At 42.6% G+C, this 18958-nt stretch overlaps 1 protein-coding gene across 3 annotated transcripts; it reads right to left on the bottom strand.

Moving 5' to 3' along the window:
* Positions 1-792: 792 nt before the first annotated feature.
* On the bottom strand, positions 793-18408 carry LOC306799788 (protein spire homolog 1-like). 3 transcript variants are annotated; one of them, XM_079301284.1, is made up of 16 exons: positions 17820-18397; positions 16909-16940; positions 16342-16506; positions 15475-15600; positions 15147-15212; positions 12167-12328; positions 9901-9969; positions 9314-9440; positions 8735-8859; positions 6975-7077; positions 6319-6470; positions 5102-5233; positions 3721-3785; positions 2854-2881; positions 2322-2464; positions 793-1194 (listed from the first exon to the last, which is right to left on the bottom strand). In XM_079301284.1, exons 1-16 carry the CDS (start codon positions 18058-18060, stop codon positions 1023-1025), a joined length of 1908 nt encoding a protein of 635 aa, XP_079157410.1. In that variant the 5' UTR covers positions 18061-18397; the 3' UTR covers positions 793-1022. The 3 variants fall into 3 exon arrangements, 2 of the variants coding, with proteins under 2 accessions (XP_079157410.1, XP_079157409.1); XR_013773682.1 differs by lacking the exon at positions 2854-2881 and having other exon boundaries at positions 1061-1194; positions 16909-16976; positions 17820-18403; XM_079301283.1 differs by lacking the exons at positions 793-1194; positions 2322-2464 and having other exon boundaries at positions 2529-2881; positions 16909-16976; positions 17820-18408.
* Between the last annotated feature and the right edge of the window lie 550 nt (positions 18409-18958).

Here is an 18958-nt window from a genome sequence, read left to right as displayed (position 1 = left end):
AAGTCAGCTGGAGGTATTGACCCTTCTGGCAGTTTGGATGCAGACTCTGAGCTCAGCTTAAACATGTCTTTCTTCCTTTCTCCTCCATCTAGAGCTGGCCCTTCCCAGCCATTATTTTCTTCAGAATGACTCATTCCAGCTACAAGTCCACTCAACACTGTCTATCCAGGCCCTGCAAAACTCATCAAGGCAAACTTCATCAGGCCCTATATCCCTTCCACACAGGCAATTCCTGGGGATAAATAAATATACTGGCCAATATCTCAATTTTTGTTTAAACACACACACACAAATCTATGCAATATTGTAATAATCCAGTTTATTCCAGGGCAAAGGCTTAAGGAAAAGACAATGAGCAAGAGTCTCTCAAGAACAGCTCTGCCCTTCAGGTGATGACAGCATTGAGGGGTACTTCTGTGAGATGCACAGAAAGCTCTGGTGACAAAGCATGATAGTGCACAGAAAAAAAAAAAAAAAAAAAAAATCAAAACAAGCTTCCTAAATCAAATCTGCTTCCTAAAGCAAGCAGAGCAGCTATCACTGCCACTTTACATGCACCACAGCCATGAGCTTTAAGTGCTATGAGTAGTCAGGAAGGAGTGTTTGCAAAATGCAGGGTGATGTGATCACATAACTGAGAGCTCCACTTTCCAAGCCACTTTTCAAGGGGTCTTTGGTTAAAAGTTTCCCTATGCTCAGTACATTGGCTGAAGTCTGCTTAGCAATAAATGCAAAAAGTGCCACGGAACAATGAGAGCTGCAGGTGCAAAGAAAGAAATGCTAGAGGCGTGATAGTGCTTCAACATTTATTTCCCCCAAGACACATAAAAAGAATTAAAATCTAAAACTCACAAAGCTTTAGAATACTCCACAATACAGAAGTGTTAACTATGCTTAGACTAACCAGCAGGGAGGTCTTTCATTTAGGCCTTTATGTCAGTAGGTGCATAAAGATGTTTCATTTATTTCAGGTACATAATAAGTGACAGGAGAAATGTAGAGCAGAATCATTCCAGTTTACTTCAAGACCAGGAAATTCTCCTGAGAGGGATGCAGTGCTGTTGACTGGAAGCCACATTCAACAGGTATTGCTCACACCATGTACAGATGTCTGCAGTCAGCCAGTCTGCCATGGTCCCTGTGTAACAGCACAGGGGCTGTGCTAGGCCATGGGGCTCCAAAACAACGGGTACACTGGAGGGGCAGAGAGAAAAACAAAAGTAGGAAAGCTGACCCAGGTTTCTGTTAGAGGGCATGGTGCTCTTCCCCCCTTCTCCTAGGATGCTAAAATGGTTTAGCCAAATGCATATAGGTTCAAAAGAGCCATCAACACCACTTTGGAAGACTAAAACACGCCAGACTGGCTTCATTTACTGACACCTCCTCTCTATTGAGAGTATATCAGCCAAAGAGCTAACGACTGTGTCTGGTCCAAGGTTATGTCTGCATCCTCATGCAGCAGGATTTTTGCCATCCTGTAGTATGACAGTAATGCAGTCTCTCAGGCCTCTTTTTCAGAACTTGCATTTCAAAGATCAAACCACTGCCTGCCCCACGCAGTTAATTTCAGTAATGAACACTACTCCTGGTTTTTGGCAACTGAAGTACCAGCTTTAGAACTAGAAACTACTGTATCTTTATTCTGACTACATTAAAGAATGGTTTCACAGAAAGAAAAAGAAGGTACCAGCTTATCCAGTAAAAAAATTTAACTGCTTTGGAAAGAAGAGAACATAAAGAGATAATGTATGTTTTCATCCTGTATGCTGCACGTTGTCTTTTTCACCCAGAATTGTCAAAAGCTCTTTTTGGAATAATTCATTTTCAGGGGACAAAAAGGAAAGGATCTGTATGTGCATGGAGGGACCAAGAAACCATTTGTGGCATCACTGTTCAGCCACAATTAGGATATTTCATGTCTAAGTAGAAAGGGGCTACTCCTGGACTGTAGGGACAGACCTCCAGCTATGGGGGATGGAATGTGATGGGGTCTGGAAATTCTCATACTATGAAGCTATTACAAGGAATCTTCTATGTCTGGGTTAGTATGGACACTTCTAAATCCATGTCAGAAAACTGATACTTAAAACAGAAAATGCATTTCAGAGCACCTACACTTCCTCCCTTTGGGTCATCTAAAATCCACAGTACTTCCAGAGAACTGTGGACTAGTTAGACCAGTGGCTAAAACTCATCATTCAACAGAACATTTAGTAGAACAGCCCAATATTACACACTGCTGTCCACATGTTTGTATCTTTGCATAAGTAACTGGTGACATCTTTCAAGGAAAAAAGTAGAACAACCCTGTCCCAGCTTACCCAAAATACTGCTGGTGCTCTATTTCATGTAGCAACTCAGAGCTCTTCTGCTCTTGAGTAGCTGGATCCTCTTCTCTGGAGAGCCTCAAAAATTTTAGGAATTGAAGTGGGAGATGTACACATGTTCTGAAGGGCACGGACATCTAGAATCACAACACAAGTCACCTAAGTTCTCAGGGAAACATATTCTCCTTAGCAGGAGAGTTTGCATGCCATGCAATTGATTTATTGGTGCAATTAAAATTAATACAGTGAACTTTCTGACCCTTGTATAAAAGGAGTCCAGTGTAATCCCCACACTTTACACAGGATGAAAGAAAGAAGAACTGGAGTTGCATTAGCTGAGTATGACAAGAGATATCTGTGTCACCCTGGCCAATTTTACACCTCATAGTATTCCCTCTTCTATTTTCTTAGAAACAAGCTAGAGAGTAATTTGAGGTATCAGTGGAAAGCTTCTTATGACTAGGTGAGGAGGAGGGAAAGCAGAAAATGCAAAAATCCCATATTCTGTTGTAAAGACTAAACTTGCCTTAACACAGCAGTCACAGCAGACAACCCTGAAAGATAAAAAGTCTCCAGCATAATCACTTGAGTAAAGCTCAGCAGGTAGCAATATTGCAGCTATAGGGGACATTCCCAAGTAAGTCTGAATTCATGATTGTGGCAGAATCATTTGATAGCAAAGTGAGCAAGCTGAGAACTCTACTATTCAGTTTGTCAGCCTTCCTATTTCTGGTAGTTTAAATAATCTGAAATGTGTCAACATCTATAGCTTCAAGGCTTTATCTGCAAATGCTCATTATGCTTCACCCAGCACTACCACCAGACAGTTGCTCAATTTCCAGTGGTTGTTTACTTGCTGCTTATAATCAATTCAGTGCTTCACAACAGCTTCAAATAAATTTAAGTGAGCCTTAATGAGCCTGAAGTTCATCCCTCACTCTCCCATGAAAAGAAAGCCTCTGACAAATAAGTGGATACAAGTAGGTTCAATTCCTTTCCCAGTCACAAGATCTGAAGTTCTATTTTTCAGTCCTCAACAGAAGATTCTGGTGTAGACTCTCTCCCAGAACCTGTTCAAGCCCTTAGCTGAAGTTAGAGCAAACCTTTAGAGCAAAACACAGAGGGTGATCTCAGAGAAACTAATACTGGCACAGGAAATTTGGCTACTGCTGACTTAATACTAAGATTAAAACTGAGATACTATTTCAGCGACAAAATTTTCCACATCCTTCCCAGCAGTAGGCACATCAACCTGGATTGTGCAGTAAGACAGAGCTGAAGGGCTCAGCAACCTGTTCCTATACAGTAGTACAACCAATGAATACTGAGAATTCTCACCACTGTTCTTTCACTCTTTTCTCCCTCCTCTTTCAGTCCTTTTGTACCAGCTCACCTGCTGCAGAGGTAACAGTTGTAAGGCCACTTAAGAAACATCTGCTTATGGCAGCTGAAACAGATCTGTGGAAAAGAAAGTTATTTGTAAATGCAAATGGGAAACATCTTTGTACCAACAGTATCCACTGGCTGCCAAAGAGCAAGCACGTAAACAAACCTTCTAAAGGCTTTAGTTTCATATACAATAACAGAGGTCCAATAAAGGATAGCAAAGACACAGGAATTAAAAGCTAAAAAGGCAAAAAAAAATTCTTACTTGTAGGCCAGTGTTTTTATAATGCAGAGGTTTGGGGCAGCTGCCAGACAACAGGAGTTTAAAAAAAGGCCCTTGAGCAAACAATAGCTGCATTGTGCAAGAGTGTAACAGTAGCTAGTTAAGAGAGAAGGAAGAAGAGAGACATTCTTTGAGGTAGACTGCAGCAATCCCAAAGAGATTAAATCAGGGCAAATTTGAATTCAATCCTGAAGCAAAAAATGAGTCATAAGGAAGCTGATGAGTCACTTGAACTTTATAAAAAAAGAGTGCATTCATACACAGCTGGCAGTCAGAAGTGGTATTATCTTGAGAAGTACAACTTGAGAAAGCTAAAAAAGCAGCAGTGGGTAAGAAAGCCATTTTAGAACAGTCATAGAGCAGGCAAGTTAAAGCAGGGTCAGTAAGGTGAGAAGAAAACAAGGATTCAGTCTCAGGAGCATCAGATAGCTTGTGGAAGTAGTGTGGCTCTGCTAGTAGAACCTTTGACTCTGTCCATACTGCTAAATAAATGAGTGCAGAAAAAGCCAAAGAAGCCAAAAAGCACAGATTTCATCACATCTGTGTTGCAAAAGGCCTGTACTCCAGACATCTGCTCTGGAGGGGTGGTTGCCACACCCCCACTAAAGGAGATTTGGGAATAAGCCAGAAGTTGAGAAATGTGAACGACCAACAGCCCTGAGCTACACAGCTCCTACAGCTCCTTCCCTGTCCCCCTCATCTGCCCCACCTTCATGTCCACTTGGCAAGGTGGTTTGGGTGTGGGAGCCTGAGTCAAGCACCTGTTTCACTGTTTAGCAGTACCACATCCCAACTATTTACTTTGGGATTTCAGAACTGACCAATGGTCACAGCAGTCAGCTCTCCTTGCAGGGAAATCTGACAAGAAGGAACAAGCAAAGGCTGGGCTACTTTCTAGGCAATTTACACAGCTTAAGCTAGATTAGAAGCCATCACTGCACAAATACTAAAAAATTTTTCCAGCCTAGGGCCAAACTCCAATCAGTTGGTATGAGCAGGATAAGTTAAGGCAGATGGTGCCTCTGCAGTGCAACACTGAGGGTCATGAAACCAGCCAGCTTTTGAAAAGGCAAAGGCAACAGGAAAAGAAGGAAGAGAAACATACCTTTGCTCTTGGAAAGATGCCATCACTACCTCCTTGGAAGAGGCCTTGTCCCTCCAGCACCATCATTGCATATCTGGTTCCAATCAGCTCAGCAATAGTTGGTGATGGCCACTTGGTAGGAAAGGGACAATCCTATTGAAAGACAGAAGTTTAACATCAGATAAAGTTGAAGAAAGCAGCTGTTTGAGGAGGTCATCTCAAAACTGGGTCCCAAAGGATCAGGAGCATTTTTTTCCAAAGCCCTGTTTTGCTTGTGATGGGGAGTATCAGGTGACTGACTCTTTGACAGTACTAGCAGAGAAACTACTACAGGCAGGTGAGTGGTTGCTACAGTTTTCAAGCAGATTCCTTTGAGACATATTATCCTTAGCAACAGGCCCCAGAACAGATGCCACTCTGGCCTCTCCTGGATACAAAATTCTTTTCCACAGCACAATACTCTCTTGCTCAAGACAAATTGGCCCCATACAAATGGAAGCTGTGATCTCATGGACAGCCAGAAGAGACAACTGTGCTTTAATCTCCAACACACCTGCATCCCCCACCACATTGCTGAACAAAGAGGCATCAGAGAGGCCAGTTAGAGACTTGCCAAGGTGGGGCAAGGAGGGATGCAGAAGGCATGAAAGAGACAAGGACATAACACGCCTTGTCAAGGCAGAACAGGGTGAGGCTGTAATTCAAAGGGTTGCATAGAAGCACACAGGCCCCAGTATTTATCCCACAACCATCATTTAGAACCTGATAACTTCAGTTCCACATATATTATACATGTAAAAGTCACTGACACTGCTGTCCACTTTTTGTTAACTACTTATTGCCCTTTACTGCAGCTTAAAAGATACTTGTGAACATATTAGAATCTAGAGAGAAGGAAGGGACATGAAGAAAGCAGGATAGTCCCACTCGCAATTATAATCTACTTGAGAAAGTGCTTGATGGACACATTCAAGTAATGCCATGGTATTTTTTTCTTCTTGTATGAGAAACAATTATTTGGCATAATTTAAAGGGGAAAGCCACCACAAGGACACTACAGCATCTAGTCCTCTCTTAAGCCGTCTCCAAGGAGAGAATAACATACCAACTTCAGGTGGGTATACCATATGTCCCAAGATGAAATCCATAGAGCATGCTTACTGCTTTCATGAGGATCAAAGTGCAAGTCACTACCAGATGTATCAGACCAGGATTGCTTGCTGGCATGTCAGACTTACAAGCTTCTTGTTTTGAAAGCCTCTCTCTAAAGATTTGGACCTTCCTCTGTAAGGAGGCAGTTGCTGTTGGCCAGTGCTCAGGAAACGCTTAGGCTTAACATCTCTTGGTGTGGGTGCACTCAGGGGAGGAGATGTGCAATTTGCAGCAAACTCTAGATAGGAAGAGAGAGTTTTAGGGTGTAGAAAAGCCACTGTCAGTTTCTAAGCATTCACCCTGAAAGCTGAACACTGCCTTCTGAAGGTAGCAAGACTTAAACCTCTCCCCCTCCAATCCATCTGCTCAGATCACAAAAAAAAAGCAGAGGTTACAGTAATTATGTTTGTCAGTAAGCACTGATGAAGCTTCATTAGCACCATTTAGTCTAATAAAATGAAGTGCTGCACTTTCTACTTGAATATTCAAACCCATCATTTAGCTTTTACTGCAAATTCCAGTCAGGCCTTTGGGGAACATGCAATCATTGTTTTGAAGCTGCAGGAGCTACACAAAGCTTCAATAAACTGCAGAGAAATTATTTTCTAAGGGCACCTCCCCAGACTCTTTATTTAGTATTGGAATTTCTCCTGAGAAGTATCTTCAGGTGATTAAAGAATTGTACATTGAGCCCAGCCCAAAGGTCTAGGAGCCCATCAGGCCATTGGCTGTACTTTGTCACCTGGTTTAGATGTGCAGCCAGAAGTGCACTGATCTATGCAGGAGTCTCCTGATGGCCTGGTGGAGGGAAGGCAAGTGCTGGCAGGCAGCTTGGGAGTGGTTTCCTGTAGACCAGAGAACATGGATGTTCATGGTCTCTATGGAAAAGACATCAAGGTAACTTCATCAGAAGTACTGCTGCCTAACAAAACCCAGGATGCCCACAACTGATCAGAAATGATCAAGGCTCAGCCAGAAGTGGAGCAGAGGGAAAAATCAATGGAGTACATTCAGAAGCATTCTATTTCTTCTTGGAATATAGTTAATTCCCCCTGCACTTCACAGCTAAGAAATTCCAGCCAAGCTAGTGAAGTTCCCACTTCACCTGTTCTCTCCCTTGTCCAACATTGGATCCTAGTACTAAAGTTTCATCTGTTCAGGAACCAACTTTGCAAAATCCTCCCCACACAATCCATGGAATGCATTGGAACCATTTTCTTGGCTCCAGCTCACATGTAGCAACTGGAGAACAGTTCAAGAGACTAACCCAACAGTTCAACAACTAGCCCAACTCATTAACTCAAATCCAATGCTTTATCTTAACAGCATAGTTTCTACCTTGCCTAGAAAAGCAGAAAAATTTTATTACATTAGTCTCCATATGAAAGTCCTTCTAGTTAGCAGCAATACATCAACCACAGGGTTCTCAAATGCTGAACATTCCTACAAGTAGCTCAGACTGGGGCAAATATGGCAAAGATTTTCTGCTTTTTAAATTAATATCTGTTTTCCTCAGCTAGGCAACAGCATTTCACACAGAAATATTTACAGAAAACAGATTCCTGTTTGTATGCCAGAGCATCTGTGCTAGACATGATGTGTTAGGGCTTAAGTTCTGTTCCACAGCACTTCAGAATATGCTCAGACTGAATCCCAAAACCAAGCAGTCAAGCTTTTAATGACAGAGCCAAGAGTTGAAGAGCCCAAAGAAAGACTGTGTATTGTGGTTTACTGAAGAACAGTGCTCCTCAAAATGACTCCACAGACAGACAAGTGGGAATTCACCTATCAAGTTCCTTCCTCAAAATGTAGCATTAGGTTTTCCTTCTGTGAGCTCACACACCGCATGAAATCAAACTATGTCAATATACTTAACATCAAATGCCTCAATGTGAGGACTATTCTGGTCCATATTGGCCAGACTCCCATGCTATTTTAACTTCTGCAGGATATGGGTTTAAGAGACCAGAGCAGACTTCAGTTCTGTAGAATCATAGAATATCCTGAGTTGGGACCCAGAAGGATCATCCAAGTTCAACATCTGCCCTTGCACAGGACCATCCCAAGAGTCACACCATGTGCCCGAGAGCATTGTCCAAATGCCTCTTGAATTCTGTCAGGCTTGGTGCTGTCACCACTTTGCTGGTAAGACAGTTTCAGGGCCCAACCACTCTGCAGGTGAAAAACCTTTTCCTAATAACTAATTTAAACCTCCTCTGACTCAGCTTCAGGCTGAGTGATAGCATTCCCTTGGATGCTATCACTGATCAGAGAGATCAGTACCTATAGGCTTCAGTCCTGCCACAAACAGAAGTGTTTGAAGATTAAATGAGCTTCTGTGGGGGGAAGGATTTCAGTAAACCCAGCAGTACCACATTCACTTTTGAGATAAGATTTCCTACACTAGGATTTGTTCCTGCCCTTCCAGGCTGTGTATATGCTAGCAGCTCTAATTCCTGAAGTACACATGCCTCTCCATAGTCCTTTCACCTAAAGCCTTACCTGAGCTCCTGCTTCCAGCTGCTGTGTTTTAGTGTTGGCAATTTTAAACTCAGTACTGGAATCTTGGAGGTGTAAGAAATTGTCACTTGGAGAGTTCAAGACAGTATTTGATGCCACAAGCATTTCTGCAGGGGAGAGGGAGAACAAAAAGCCCATATTCACAAACTAAATGAGATAGAGCTGGGACAAGAAAATGACAAATTTGATTTTCACACATTGGAATTTGATATTTAGCCAGGCTTTGTCCTGGTAGTTACACAATCTTTTATTCTCAAGTGATGGTCAAAATCCTGTAATCTCATTTAGTGGACAGACAAATCTGAACATCCATAAAATGAAGGGCAAATTAAAATATCTTTTGAGCCTTAATAAATCACAAACAGATTTTTTAGAAATAGCTATTCTTATGCCATACCACCTCTATCACTTTTATGCCATATCACCTCTAAAACTTGTATTCCTCCCTGCCCCTTACATTACAAATACTATTGAAAAGATAAGTGGGCTTTCATTTCTAAGGCCATCTATTATTTTTGGCTAATGCTTCACTTGCTTGCTAGGTCATTCTCCAGTAGGTACCTTTGGGCCTGCTCCTCTTTTCCTGTGCTGCTGCCTGAAGCTTCAGTGGTTGTTTTACTTCTGCCATGACCTGTTCATGCCACCTGGGCTCCTGTGGCACACACTGCTTCAGCTTCACTTTCAACATCTGCAGGCAAAGCATAGCACCACAAGGAGCCATGGGGCAGAGCAAGGAGACCAGTGGTGACAGAACAACTGCATCAGCAATGGCACTGTTTTACAAGTGCTTGTCACCCAAGAGGGCACTGGGCCCTGCACATGAGACAGACTCCAGCACTATGAACAGTAGAATTCAAATGTGAAATCAAGAACTCCAGGAGCTCTTTCAAGATCACAAAATATTGCAAATTAAAGAAGCAGTGGAATAAATAGGAAGATCATCTTTCTTCTACAAAGATGCCAACTCCCATTTTTCTAGTACCATGTTTGGCAGGAGAGCCTATTCAAAAGTTAAGTATGGTTAATATAATTCCTTCTCAAACACAAACCAGTAGCTAAGGTGTTAACTTTATATTCCTTCAATATGTCCTGTTACCTCCAGAATTACCTTGTTTTGCCATCATCAGATGCAGCACCAGGTCACCTACCGGCTTTAGATGAGGCTTGAGAGGAGCTACATCAACTTTGAGGGCCCTGTGCTTTTGCTTGATGGTCACCTGAAAGAAGTGATGCTTAACAAATAGTTCTTTCTCTGCTCCTTATACACTCTGCCATTCAGTGGCACAGTGAATGATACAAGTCAGGATTTGGGAACGGGGAGGTGGAAAAGGCGTTAAAAACAAAACAAAAGTCCAAAACAAACAAAAACCCCAGAACAAACCAACCCCTCCTCCCCACCTCAAAAAAACCCCAAGCCCCAAACAAACACAACCCCTCCCCACAAAACAAACAACCCCCCTCCCCCCCAAAACAAAACAAGGACTTGGGAAGTGTAGAATGATGACATTTCCTTATTTGGGGTTTTGGTCGCTAAAGATTTGCCTGTGGCAAACCAGAGGCATTCAGAACTGCACAGCCCTTAGAGGCTTGCACAAGGACCACAAAGCCTTCTAGCCCAAACAGCTCATCAACTGCTCTGAGAAGCAGCTCGAAAACACTGTAATGAGATATGTCAGGAGTGATCCCAACGAGCACCATGGTCATATCATACTCATCAGTAAAAGCTCGGCTCCAGGGAGGACAGCAATTGAACGGGTTAACAGGACTGTAACAAGAACTCTAGCAGCAGGCAGCTGTGTTCTAGGGCCAGAGTCCCAGAGACTGGATTACAGCACGACAAACTAGAACAATAGCAAGATAGAATTGCAGGGAAGATATTAATGTGAAGCATCAAGCGCTGTGCTTGTTGCATAGAGGAGAACTGACAAAAAAGTCAATTGCATATGAATGTCTTTAGCTGCCTTGTTCACTTATTTGGATTTTGAGGCTATGCCATTTACTTTAACTTGTGTGTACAACTTCAGAACACGCAGGAGTGCAGGTAGATCAACACTACAGCTCCCCACACTAGCTGTGCCTCCATTCATTTGCAAATTAGACCACTGTTTTCTAGAGAAGCTTTAAAATAGCTTTGCAGATGGAGAAATCCTAGTTTAAGAGCCTTCACAAAGACCTGAGCAGTAGCACTCTGCTTTCTTTCAGCACTTCTGACTACTACTCTTCAAACATGCTTGTGCTTCTTGTGGACCAAAGAAAAAGTTACCAACAAGAAAAAGTGGAAATAAAAAAAGAAAATCAAGACCCAGATCATTCTGCCACCTTGAGTTACAGTTCTGTACTGCATAGTGCATTGATACACAGTATATTCCAAGGAAAACAAACTAGCTATGATAAACTGTCTCCTTACCAATACTATTAATTTACATATCCATCAAAATACCACCTCCAAACACATGACATAGCATTACCTTGAGGCTGGAGCCACAGTCAAGCCAAGCAAAAGCTGGAATTTTATGGAGGTGCATGGTTTAGCTGAAGCTTTTAAACCTGCTACACTCTAGCAGCACCAACAAAGAGGAAAAGAAGCTGATGTCTAGTGCAGTATGCAAAGTTTTCACTTTTTGTAATACCACTCTTTATTACAAAACGAGTGGTGTCTCATCTTCTGCCAAGACGTCTGTTTGCAAAGCATGCCAATGCCACAAGGCCTTGTGCCAATGTTTTAGATCTGCTCATCATTCCCAGCTCAAGCTGCAGCAAGCAAAGAGCATCTCAAGCCTTTAGCAACAACCCAGACATTTTTGTATCTGTCCATCTTCACCAATCAAGTGGTGAAGGTGGAAGTCACTGCTCTTCCCTGTGAGGGGCTCAACATTTTTTACCCTGACTAAATTCCTGCAATAGCTGAGTGCACTGCCCAGAGGCCTCTGCCTGAGGCTGAGCAGAGAACTGTCTCAAAAGGGCTTTCGAACTTGCATACACACCACAGCATCTGGGAAAGCAAAGCAACAAGAAAAAAATGTCAGGCACAGCTCAGCTCAAGGAGCCTGGAAAGACAAGTGTCCAAGGTGGAAAGCTCAAGGAAGCAAGAGTGTGTTCCATGAAACTGCTGTGCACAGGGCAGAACAACTGCTGCAGGGAAGCAAATGGTTGACCCTGGAGGAAGAACAGTTTTATCATAGCAATTAATGAAACTCTGGCTACTCTGACTTAAAGTTACTGGAAATTAAGTACTTGGGTGGATTAACAGGGTGATCTAATATTGAGCTGCAGCTGAGAGGGAACCCCAGACACTTCTGGAACTTGATGTACCTTGGAAAAAGACACGCCTTTGGAGAAGAGTTCTCAAGACATACTGCTCAAAATGAAGCAGAGGGGATGTTTCCAAAGCTGCCTGTTACTCCAGCCACTCACCTTCCGCAGGGTGTACCTCCTGTGCTGGATGTCCTCCAAGAGGAGCTCATAGGGAGAGCGAGCGCGTTCTTTTGGAGACGCGCAGCGCTGTGGTCGCTCCGCGGCCTTGCGCAGCCTCACACCAGCCTGCAGCTCGCAGATGACATCGGGCCATGGCGATGCCTCGGAGAAACCAGCAAGGGCCAAGTCAGTAGCTGCTTAGCACTCCCAGAGCAGCACCCCTTCCCTCCTTGTAACAGGGCACACTTAACAGCTGAAGTCATTCAGAAACACAGAATTGTGTCCTTAACGTGCCCTTCTACTCACATCCAGATCAGGGTGCAGCAACACAGCAGAAAATTGCTTTTCTTTGCAGAAGTTAATTTACAACAAGGAAACCTGTAGCTGGCTCACCAGGCTCATTCTCAAAATTTAACATTAACTTTATGGATGTTCTTCAGCAAAATATAATTTTTGATGCCAGGTGAAAAAATAGACCCATTTTCTCTCTGCAAGTGCTTCAGGTGCCAGAGTGTTTTCATATTACTATCTATCTACAATCCTAGGAAACATTGGGAATGAAATTCCAAATCTTACCACTAAAATCCTCCAAATTTTCAGAAAACCAAGGGTTGAAGTGTCCCAAAACAAAAGAGGAAGACAAGGGATCTCATACTTGTCAGCAGCATAGGTTAGCAGTCTCAGCCTAGAGACATACACATCTGCTCATCCTGTTTCTGTACTAGTATCTGAGGCATGTAGTATAACCCAATAAAAGCTAAAGAGAAGGAAAAAAGGTAATCAACTCAATAGCATGTTTAGACAACATTGTAATGGAAGTGGTAAATCAACAGCTTATCTGGATCCCAGTGGCAAATTGAGTAAGAACAAGTCACTGTATTATAAACAGTGAAAGGGAAGAAAAACATTTTAGAAAACTGCCTCAGAACAAAGTATCTGACTTAGGCTTCTCTCTTTTTTCTGCTTACAGCATGAAGCATGTTCTCTCTACTTATCCCTTCAGAAGACAGACATTTTTGCTGGATTGTTTTAGCCTAGATTTAGCAGTCATACCTCAACTCCAGAAAACCAGAACTCTCAAAGAGTGAGCAAACACTTGCCATGTCTCCTAGCTACATTTAATATTGTGTGGGAGAACACACAGACATCTCTGGGTAAACTCATCAGTACTAAAGACTTTTAAATTAGCTTATGCCAAGACATTTGCACTTTATAGAGCTGCATTTCACATTGTAACTGAACTTGACTGAGACATGACCTGAAGAGAGACTTCTGTACTATAGTATTGCCACATTTGTTTGGGGTTAAGAATTTCCTTTAGCTGGCCATTTCAAAGCAACTTACACACCCAAAACATTCTTCAGATGTTGGTGACATCATTATCACTCATGCTTTTATTTTCCTACTGACTGGATCACTGCAATTATTCTATTTTTGCCATCCCAAGTATTGTCAAAAGCCACCTTAACTTTCCACAACCTATGCAGCACAACACAAAATACTACAACACTCTAAACCTATTACCTTGAGTTCAACAGGTGAGTGCCAAGACAGCCGTGTTTCTAACAGGTCTCACTGCTTAGATTTCAAGGTGAACATCAATTTGGGGAATGCACAGATAAGCTCTGCTGAAACTGTCCAACACTGCATGCTCTCAGGCTGTGGTCTGCATTTCAGAAGATCTGTTTTGTATCAGTCAATGTGAAAAAGTGTGGTCCATAAGGCACATTACCTGATTACCGCCACTCAAGACATCAGCTATAACCTGTGGGATCCCAGAGAACCTGGCATCTTGGTTATTTTAAACTCAAGAAATTGTCAGAGCAATGCAATCAACTGGTGCTTAGGGACTTGGAAACTAGAGGCAGAAGATTCACAACAGACATCCAGCTTTTGGAATTCATGCCTCCTGAAGGAGCAGAGGCCAGATACACTGGCCTTCAGGCCACAAGGCAAAGCCCATGTATTTATTCACGCATTCCCTGCAGAAAAGAGCTACAGCAGTTGACGAGTTTGTGGTTTGAGATAGCTTGCCAGTTTATTTTAATAGATCACAAAATTGAGAATATGCCCAAACACACATTTCACAAACATTTTCATACGAATAGTTTGAGCACGCTTCAAAGCGAGTGCTATTTAGACAAAGGGAGCGAGTCCACAAGTCTCTCGGGGCTTGCTGTTTGTCTCCACAGACTCCAGACTACAGAGCATTTGTTTATGCTGGGCAGAGCTCCAGCCTGAAGTGTTGTTTGCTTCTGACTGAGTCCTGACTGCATAGGCCCTTGAAAAAGCACAGTAAATTGCTTGCCCTGCCCCAAACACACAGTCAAACATCTATGAAAGCACAGCAATCAAAGACAAGAAAGACAGTGCACAGAAGGTAGGATTGACATCTCCTCACCTTCCTTCACTCCCCTGAGCTGCTGGAGTTGCACAACCACAAAGATGGACAGTGCTACTGGCCTTCAATTCCTGCCAGTCCTGACCAACAGAGATCTCACATAATAAGAGTGAACCAGTCCATGCCAGGACTACCAACAACAGAAGACATTTCTGGGAGCTTTCAGTCCAGCTACAAGAAAGGAACAGATTAGTTTTGGCAGGTGTCAGTTCCTGCCAAGAGCTGGAATTTGAAGCTCATTTGTGGGAAGAAACAGCCTGTGTAACTATTTGTGTGCATTTACTCCTAAGATTGCCTCTAAGTTCATTTTTAGAAGTGGTTTAAGTTGGACCACAAAGACAATCTTTGGGTAGAATAGAAGTCCACGTGAGGTTGACATATGAAACAGTTTAACTTCAAATTCACTCCCCAGCTTGTTTTGCAACTAAGCCTTTAACTACTCAGGCTCCTGAACAACCCAAGCAGTTTAATTTGTGTTCAAGATCTATTTTTCATAGAGGAGTCAATGGAAAGCTTCAGAGAGCCAATGCCAACCAAAAAAAACCCAGTCCCCCATAACAAAGAAAATAAATCTCTTACATCATGGGCTTTCTTCTTTCGAATGGGATTTTCCAGCCAATCTTCCACATCCATTTTTCTCAGTCTCTGACAAAAGCAAGCACATGAGGTCATCCCCTTACTCTCTTCAGTGATTTTCTATCTATTCAGAAAAGCCTAGAAGCTCCAAACACCTAAACTTTCAAATGCTACAAATAAATAAAAATGGTCCAGAGACAGCAGCTATTCACACTGTGAAAATAGAACTTTATCCAGGTGCTCCATTTCTAGTGCAATGAGAAAGTTACTTTAGTACTTGGTGAGTGTGAAGGTAAAGGGAACAGCAGCTAATGGGTAATGCTAAACATACCTCTTTGGAGGTCTGGATGATGGTCACAAGCTTCTGAAGTTCCAAATATTCAGTAAACAGACTCCTACAGGTCATTTCATAATGACTGGTAGCCTCAGAAGGCTTGGACAAGTGCTCCTCACAGGTCTGAAAGAAATGCAGCTATTTAAAAAAGATCTTGGAATTTTGAAAAATAAAATATGGTAGGATGGAATAAAGCAAGATTCTATTTCCTCAATCCATGGTTAAAAATAATCTTCTTCACTACCCATTTTTTTTTTTTTTTCTACTGCAGATACAGAAGAACAAAGAAGGAAGATGTTCAATCTTTTATGTACAATAATGGAAGTAGCTGTGTAACTTATATATCTTGTTTTCCATATGGTATGCTTTGAAACAAGCACCTGAAAGGGGAAGCCTCCAGTTCAAAGAACAACAACGCACAGCAGGTGGAGTCACTTGCCCTGTTCTATTTCCCTGCCCTGATCAAAAGTTTCTCATATCTTTAAAATTATGGCTGAGAAAAAAAGATCTGTTTGAGACATTCAAATCCCAGCCTTTGCAGAAGCCAAATAGTATGGGAAAGGGAGTTTTTTCAATAGCCATAGTGTTCTAGGCATTGAATTTGAAGACTGTGTAGAGAAGGACTTTATAGACACAGCTGTGGGAGAGCCATGCTCAGTCTTCCTTCTTAATTATTTTCCAAAAAAATTAAGATGTTCAAAACATCTTAATAGTTTTGCCTCTGATGGCAAGGCCAGTGTTCCTTGTCTGCCCTCCAACAGCCCACCCAGCTTTTTCCCAGAAATGGTCTTGCCTCTTGGTCAACAGCATTGTTCCATCAACTCCTCTAAGGCTGCTATATTTACTAAGGAGGAAGAAGGAAACCTTGATAACATCCTGCAGGGTGACTGGTGGTTTTGTTGCCTCGTCATCCAGTTTCAACATGAGGTACAGCAGTTTCTCCAAAGAATCACTCAGTTCTCGCTCCACCTGGCTGTCAATTCCCCAGTCCAGAGCTTCATAGATCACCATTCCCAAGTACTCCAACAGCTGCAGAGACCAAGAAAGCAATGAAGCTCAAAACATTGTTGAGAGCATCACGGCTCTTACCTTCCAGTCACATGTGCACCCTCCTCTTCTCCTGAGGACTGAGCACATCTCTCAGGATGAGAAATACCCCCCATTTAAGCTGGTTTAAAGTTTTTAAATGACCTTAACTGGCCCTCCTAAGATATCTGTTATTAGGACAAGACTGTGACCCATGCCACTGTAGACAGCATCTGTGCACATTGTTTTCCAGTCCCATTGTCTTACAGGGTAGTCAACTCACACAGGGCACAATAAATTCAAACACCTTGATAGTTTCCCAAGACACCTGCATCTCCTGAGCAGGCCTTCTACTACAACAGGATTGTATCTGCACACACAGTGAGGGTAAAGACACAGGCTTACCTTGTCCTCTGACTGCTGAATGCTGCCAACATCTGAAAGGGAAAAACGAGGGTCAGGGAGAAGAGCAGCTGTCCAGGCATTGATAAACAGCTTTTAGAGCCCTTTTCAGGGGAGGGGAACAGAAAGCATTGTTTCTAATAAGGTAACTAACTCCTCTGACTAAAGTCACCTACTAGAGGAAAGTAGGCCTATATCTGGGGAGTCCTAGAAAACAACATAGGAGATTCATGTTATTGTGAGCATTAGCCCAAAATACCAGCTGATGCATTTTGTTGTTGTTAATTGATACCCAACCTCCAGGAGGGCACAGGATCTTTGTCTTTATTCTTTACTATCCACTCTAGTCCCTGAAGAATTAGTTTAGCACTGACCTCTGCTGCAGCCCAACCCAGCCTTACATAATACAGAGCAATTATCACTTACTGGCTACACATAGTGACCAAAAAAAAGGGACAGTAACGATCATAAATCTGCTGTGAGAGTTACCATAACAAAGTAATCATACAGTGGAAGATCAACAGAGCAGTACATAAAACAAAGCCTTACACTATTTATTTCAAATAACATAAGTGGTAGAAGGCTTTCATCACAGCTATTCCTTAGAACCAAATGACTCAATAGAGCACTACTAGAAAAATTAGTAGGTCAAACATCTGTATTATCACTCATCAGTAGTCCTCTGAAATGAAGTAGAGGTAGGAGAATAGCTTCATGACAGCAGACATGAAAAAGAGAAAGGGAAAAAACTATAAAACAAAACAAAAACAAAAAAAAACCCAAAACAAAACAAAAAAACCCAAAAAAAAAAAAAAAAAAAAAGGAGGGGAAAAGAATTTTCCCCAACTTTGTCCTCACATTTCAGCCTGTTATGGGGACAACCCCATGGCATCTGCAGATACCTATGCTCTTACCAGACTTGTGGTAGACCTTGAAGGAAGCAGTACCATCAGCATGGATAAAGATGCTCCCAGAACCTTTTATGAACACAGAATGGAGTGATGGGCACAGCCCCTGGATCAACTGCTCTATTTTTCTGCAACACTGGAAGCAGATAGCCCAGGCTTGCTCCTCACTTATAGGATGTTCAAAACACCTCAGAAGCTCAGCTAGGGAGACCTTTGCAATCCTCTGCTCACACCCTGGAGGTTCCATTTTTCCTTTCACTTCTAACCTCCACTCTTAGCCTAGGGAGCTTAAAAGTCCCTTTTCCAGGCTGGGCAAGTGCTCACAGCAGCTTTTTATCAGGTCTCCCTCTTGGTTCCCTCTTATCTCTCTTCCCTACAGGTGCAACCATTAATGCCAATTTTTGCTCTGCCTTTTTAAAGGGACATGACTTCACCTATACTCATACAAGATTTCCTGAAAGAATAGATTAAGTGTAGAACAAAATGGAATCAAGAGAAAGTAAGAGTGTACAAAAATTGTGCTCAGTTTAACTCTCATGTTTCTAATATTAATTGCACCAATGTTTGCAAGTAGGAAAAGAGTACATTCAAGCAGGGAGGTAAAGAGGCAGGAAATATCTTCTACTTGAGGGAGAAGAACTCAGAACACCACAAAAATCATTTTGATAGGAAACCATGCAACAACACTAGTAAATTTCAGGAATCAACTCCATGAGGCACCTGCAATGGCATCCTGCCCCAGCAATTTCCAGCAGCAGGGGCTGTGGGCATGGAGCGATCGGATGGCCAGACCCTTCCTCGCTCAGAACGCTGGTATCCCAGAATCACAGGATCAGCTGAGTGGGAAAAGCCCTACTGGATCATTGAGTCCAATCTGTGACCGTACACCAGTGTCAGCTACACCATGGCACTGAGTGCAATGTCCACTCTTTCCTTAAACACCTCCAAGGACGGTGACTCCATCAGCTCCCTGGCACTCCATTCCAACGTCTGACCACCCTTTCTGTGAAGAAATTCTTCATAATGTGCAGCCTGAACCTTCCCTGGTGCACCTTAAAGACTATATGCTCTGGTCGGGATGTGAATTGCTCCTGGTGTGGAGCCGATCACGCAGCTGTTTCAGCACTTCCCGGGCTGTGTGTGAC

Source organism: Erithacus rubecula, assembly GCF_903797595.1.
Source record: "Erithacus rubecula genome assembly, chromosome: 1".
Classification (NCBI taxonomy): Eukaryota; Metazoa; Chordata; class Aves; order Passeriformes; family Muscicapidae; genus Erithacus; species Erithacus rubecula.
The sequence above is the reverse complement of the archived record's forward strand: the minus strand, read 5'-3'. Positions and strand labels throughout refer to the sequence as shown.

Coding starts and splice junctions, on each gene's coding strand:
- LOC306799788 (XM_079301284.1), bottom strand. CDS start 18,060: ATGGAACCTCCAGGGTGTGAGCAGAGGATTGCAAAGGTCTCCCTAGCT. Junction 5,234..6,318: donor GCTTTCAAAACAAGAAGCTT/GTAAGTCTGACA, acceptor GTCTTTCAATAG/GATTGTCCCTTTCCTACCAA. Junction 3,786..5,101: donor GCATCTTTCCAAGAGCAAAG/GTATGTTTCTCT, acceptor TCTTTTCCACAG/ATCTGTTTCAGCTGCCATAA.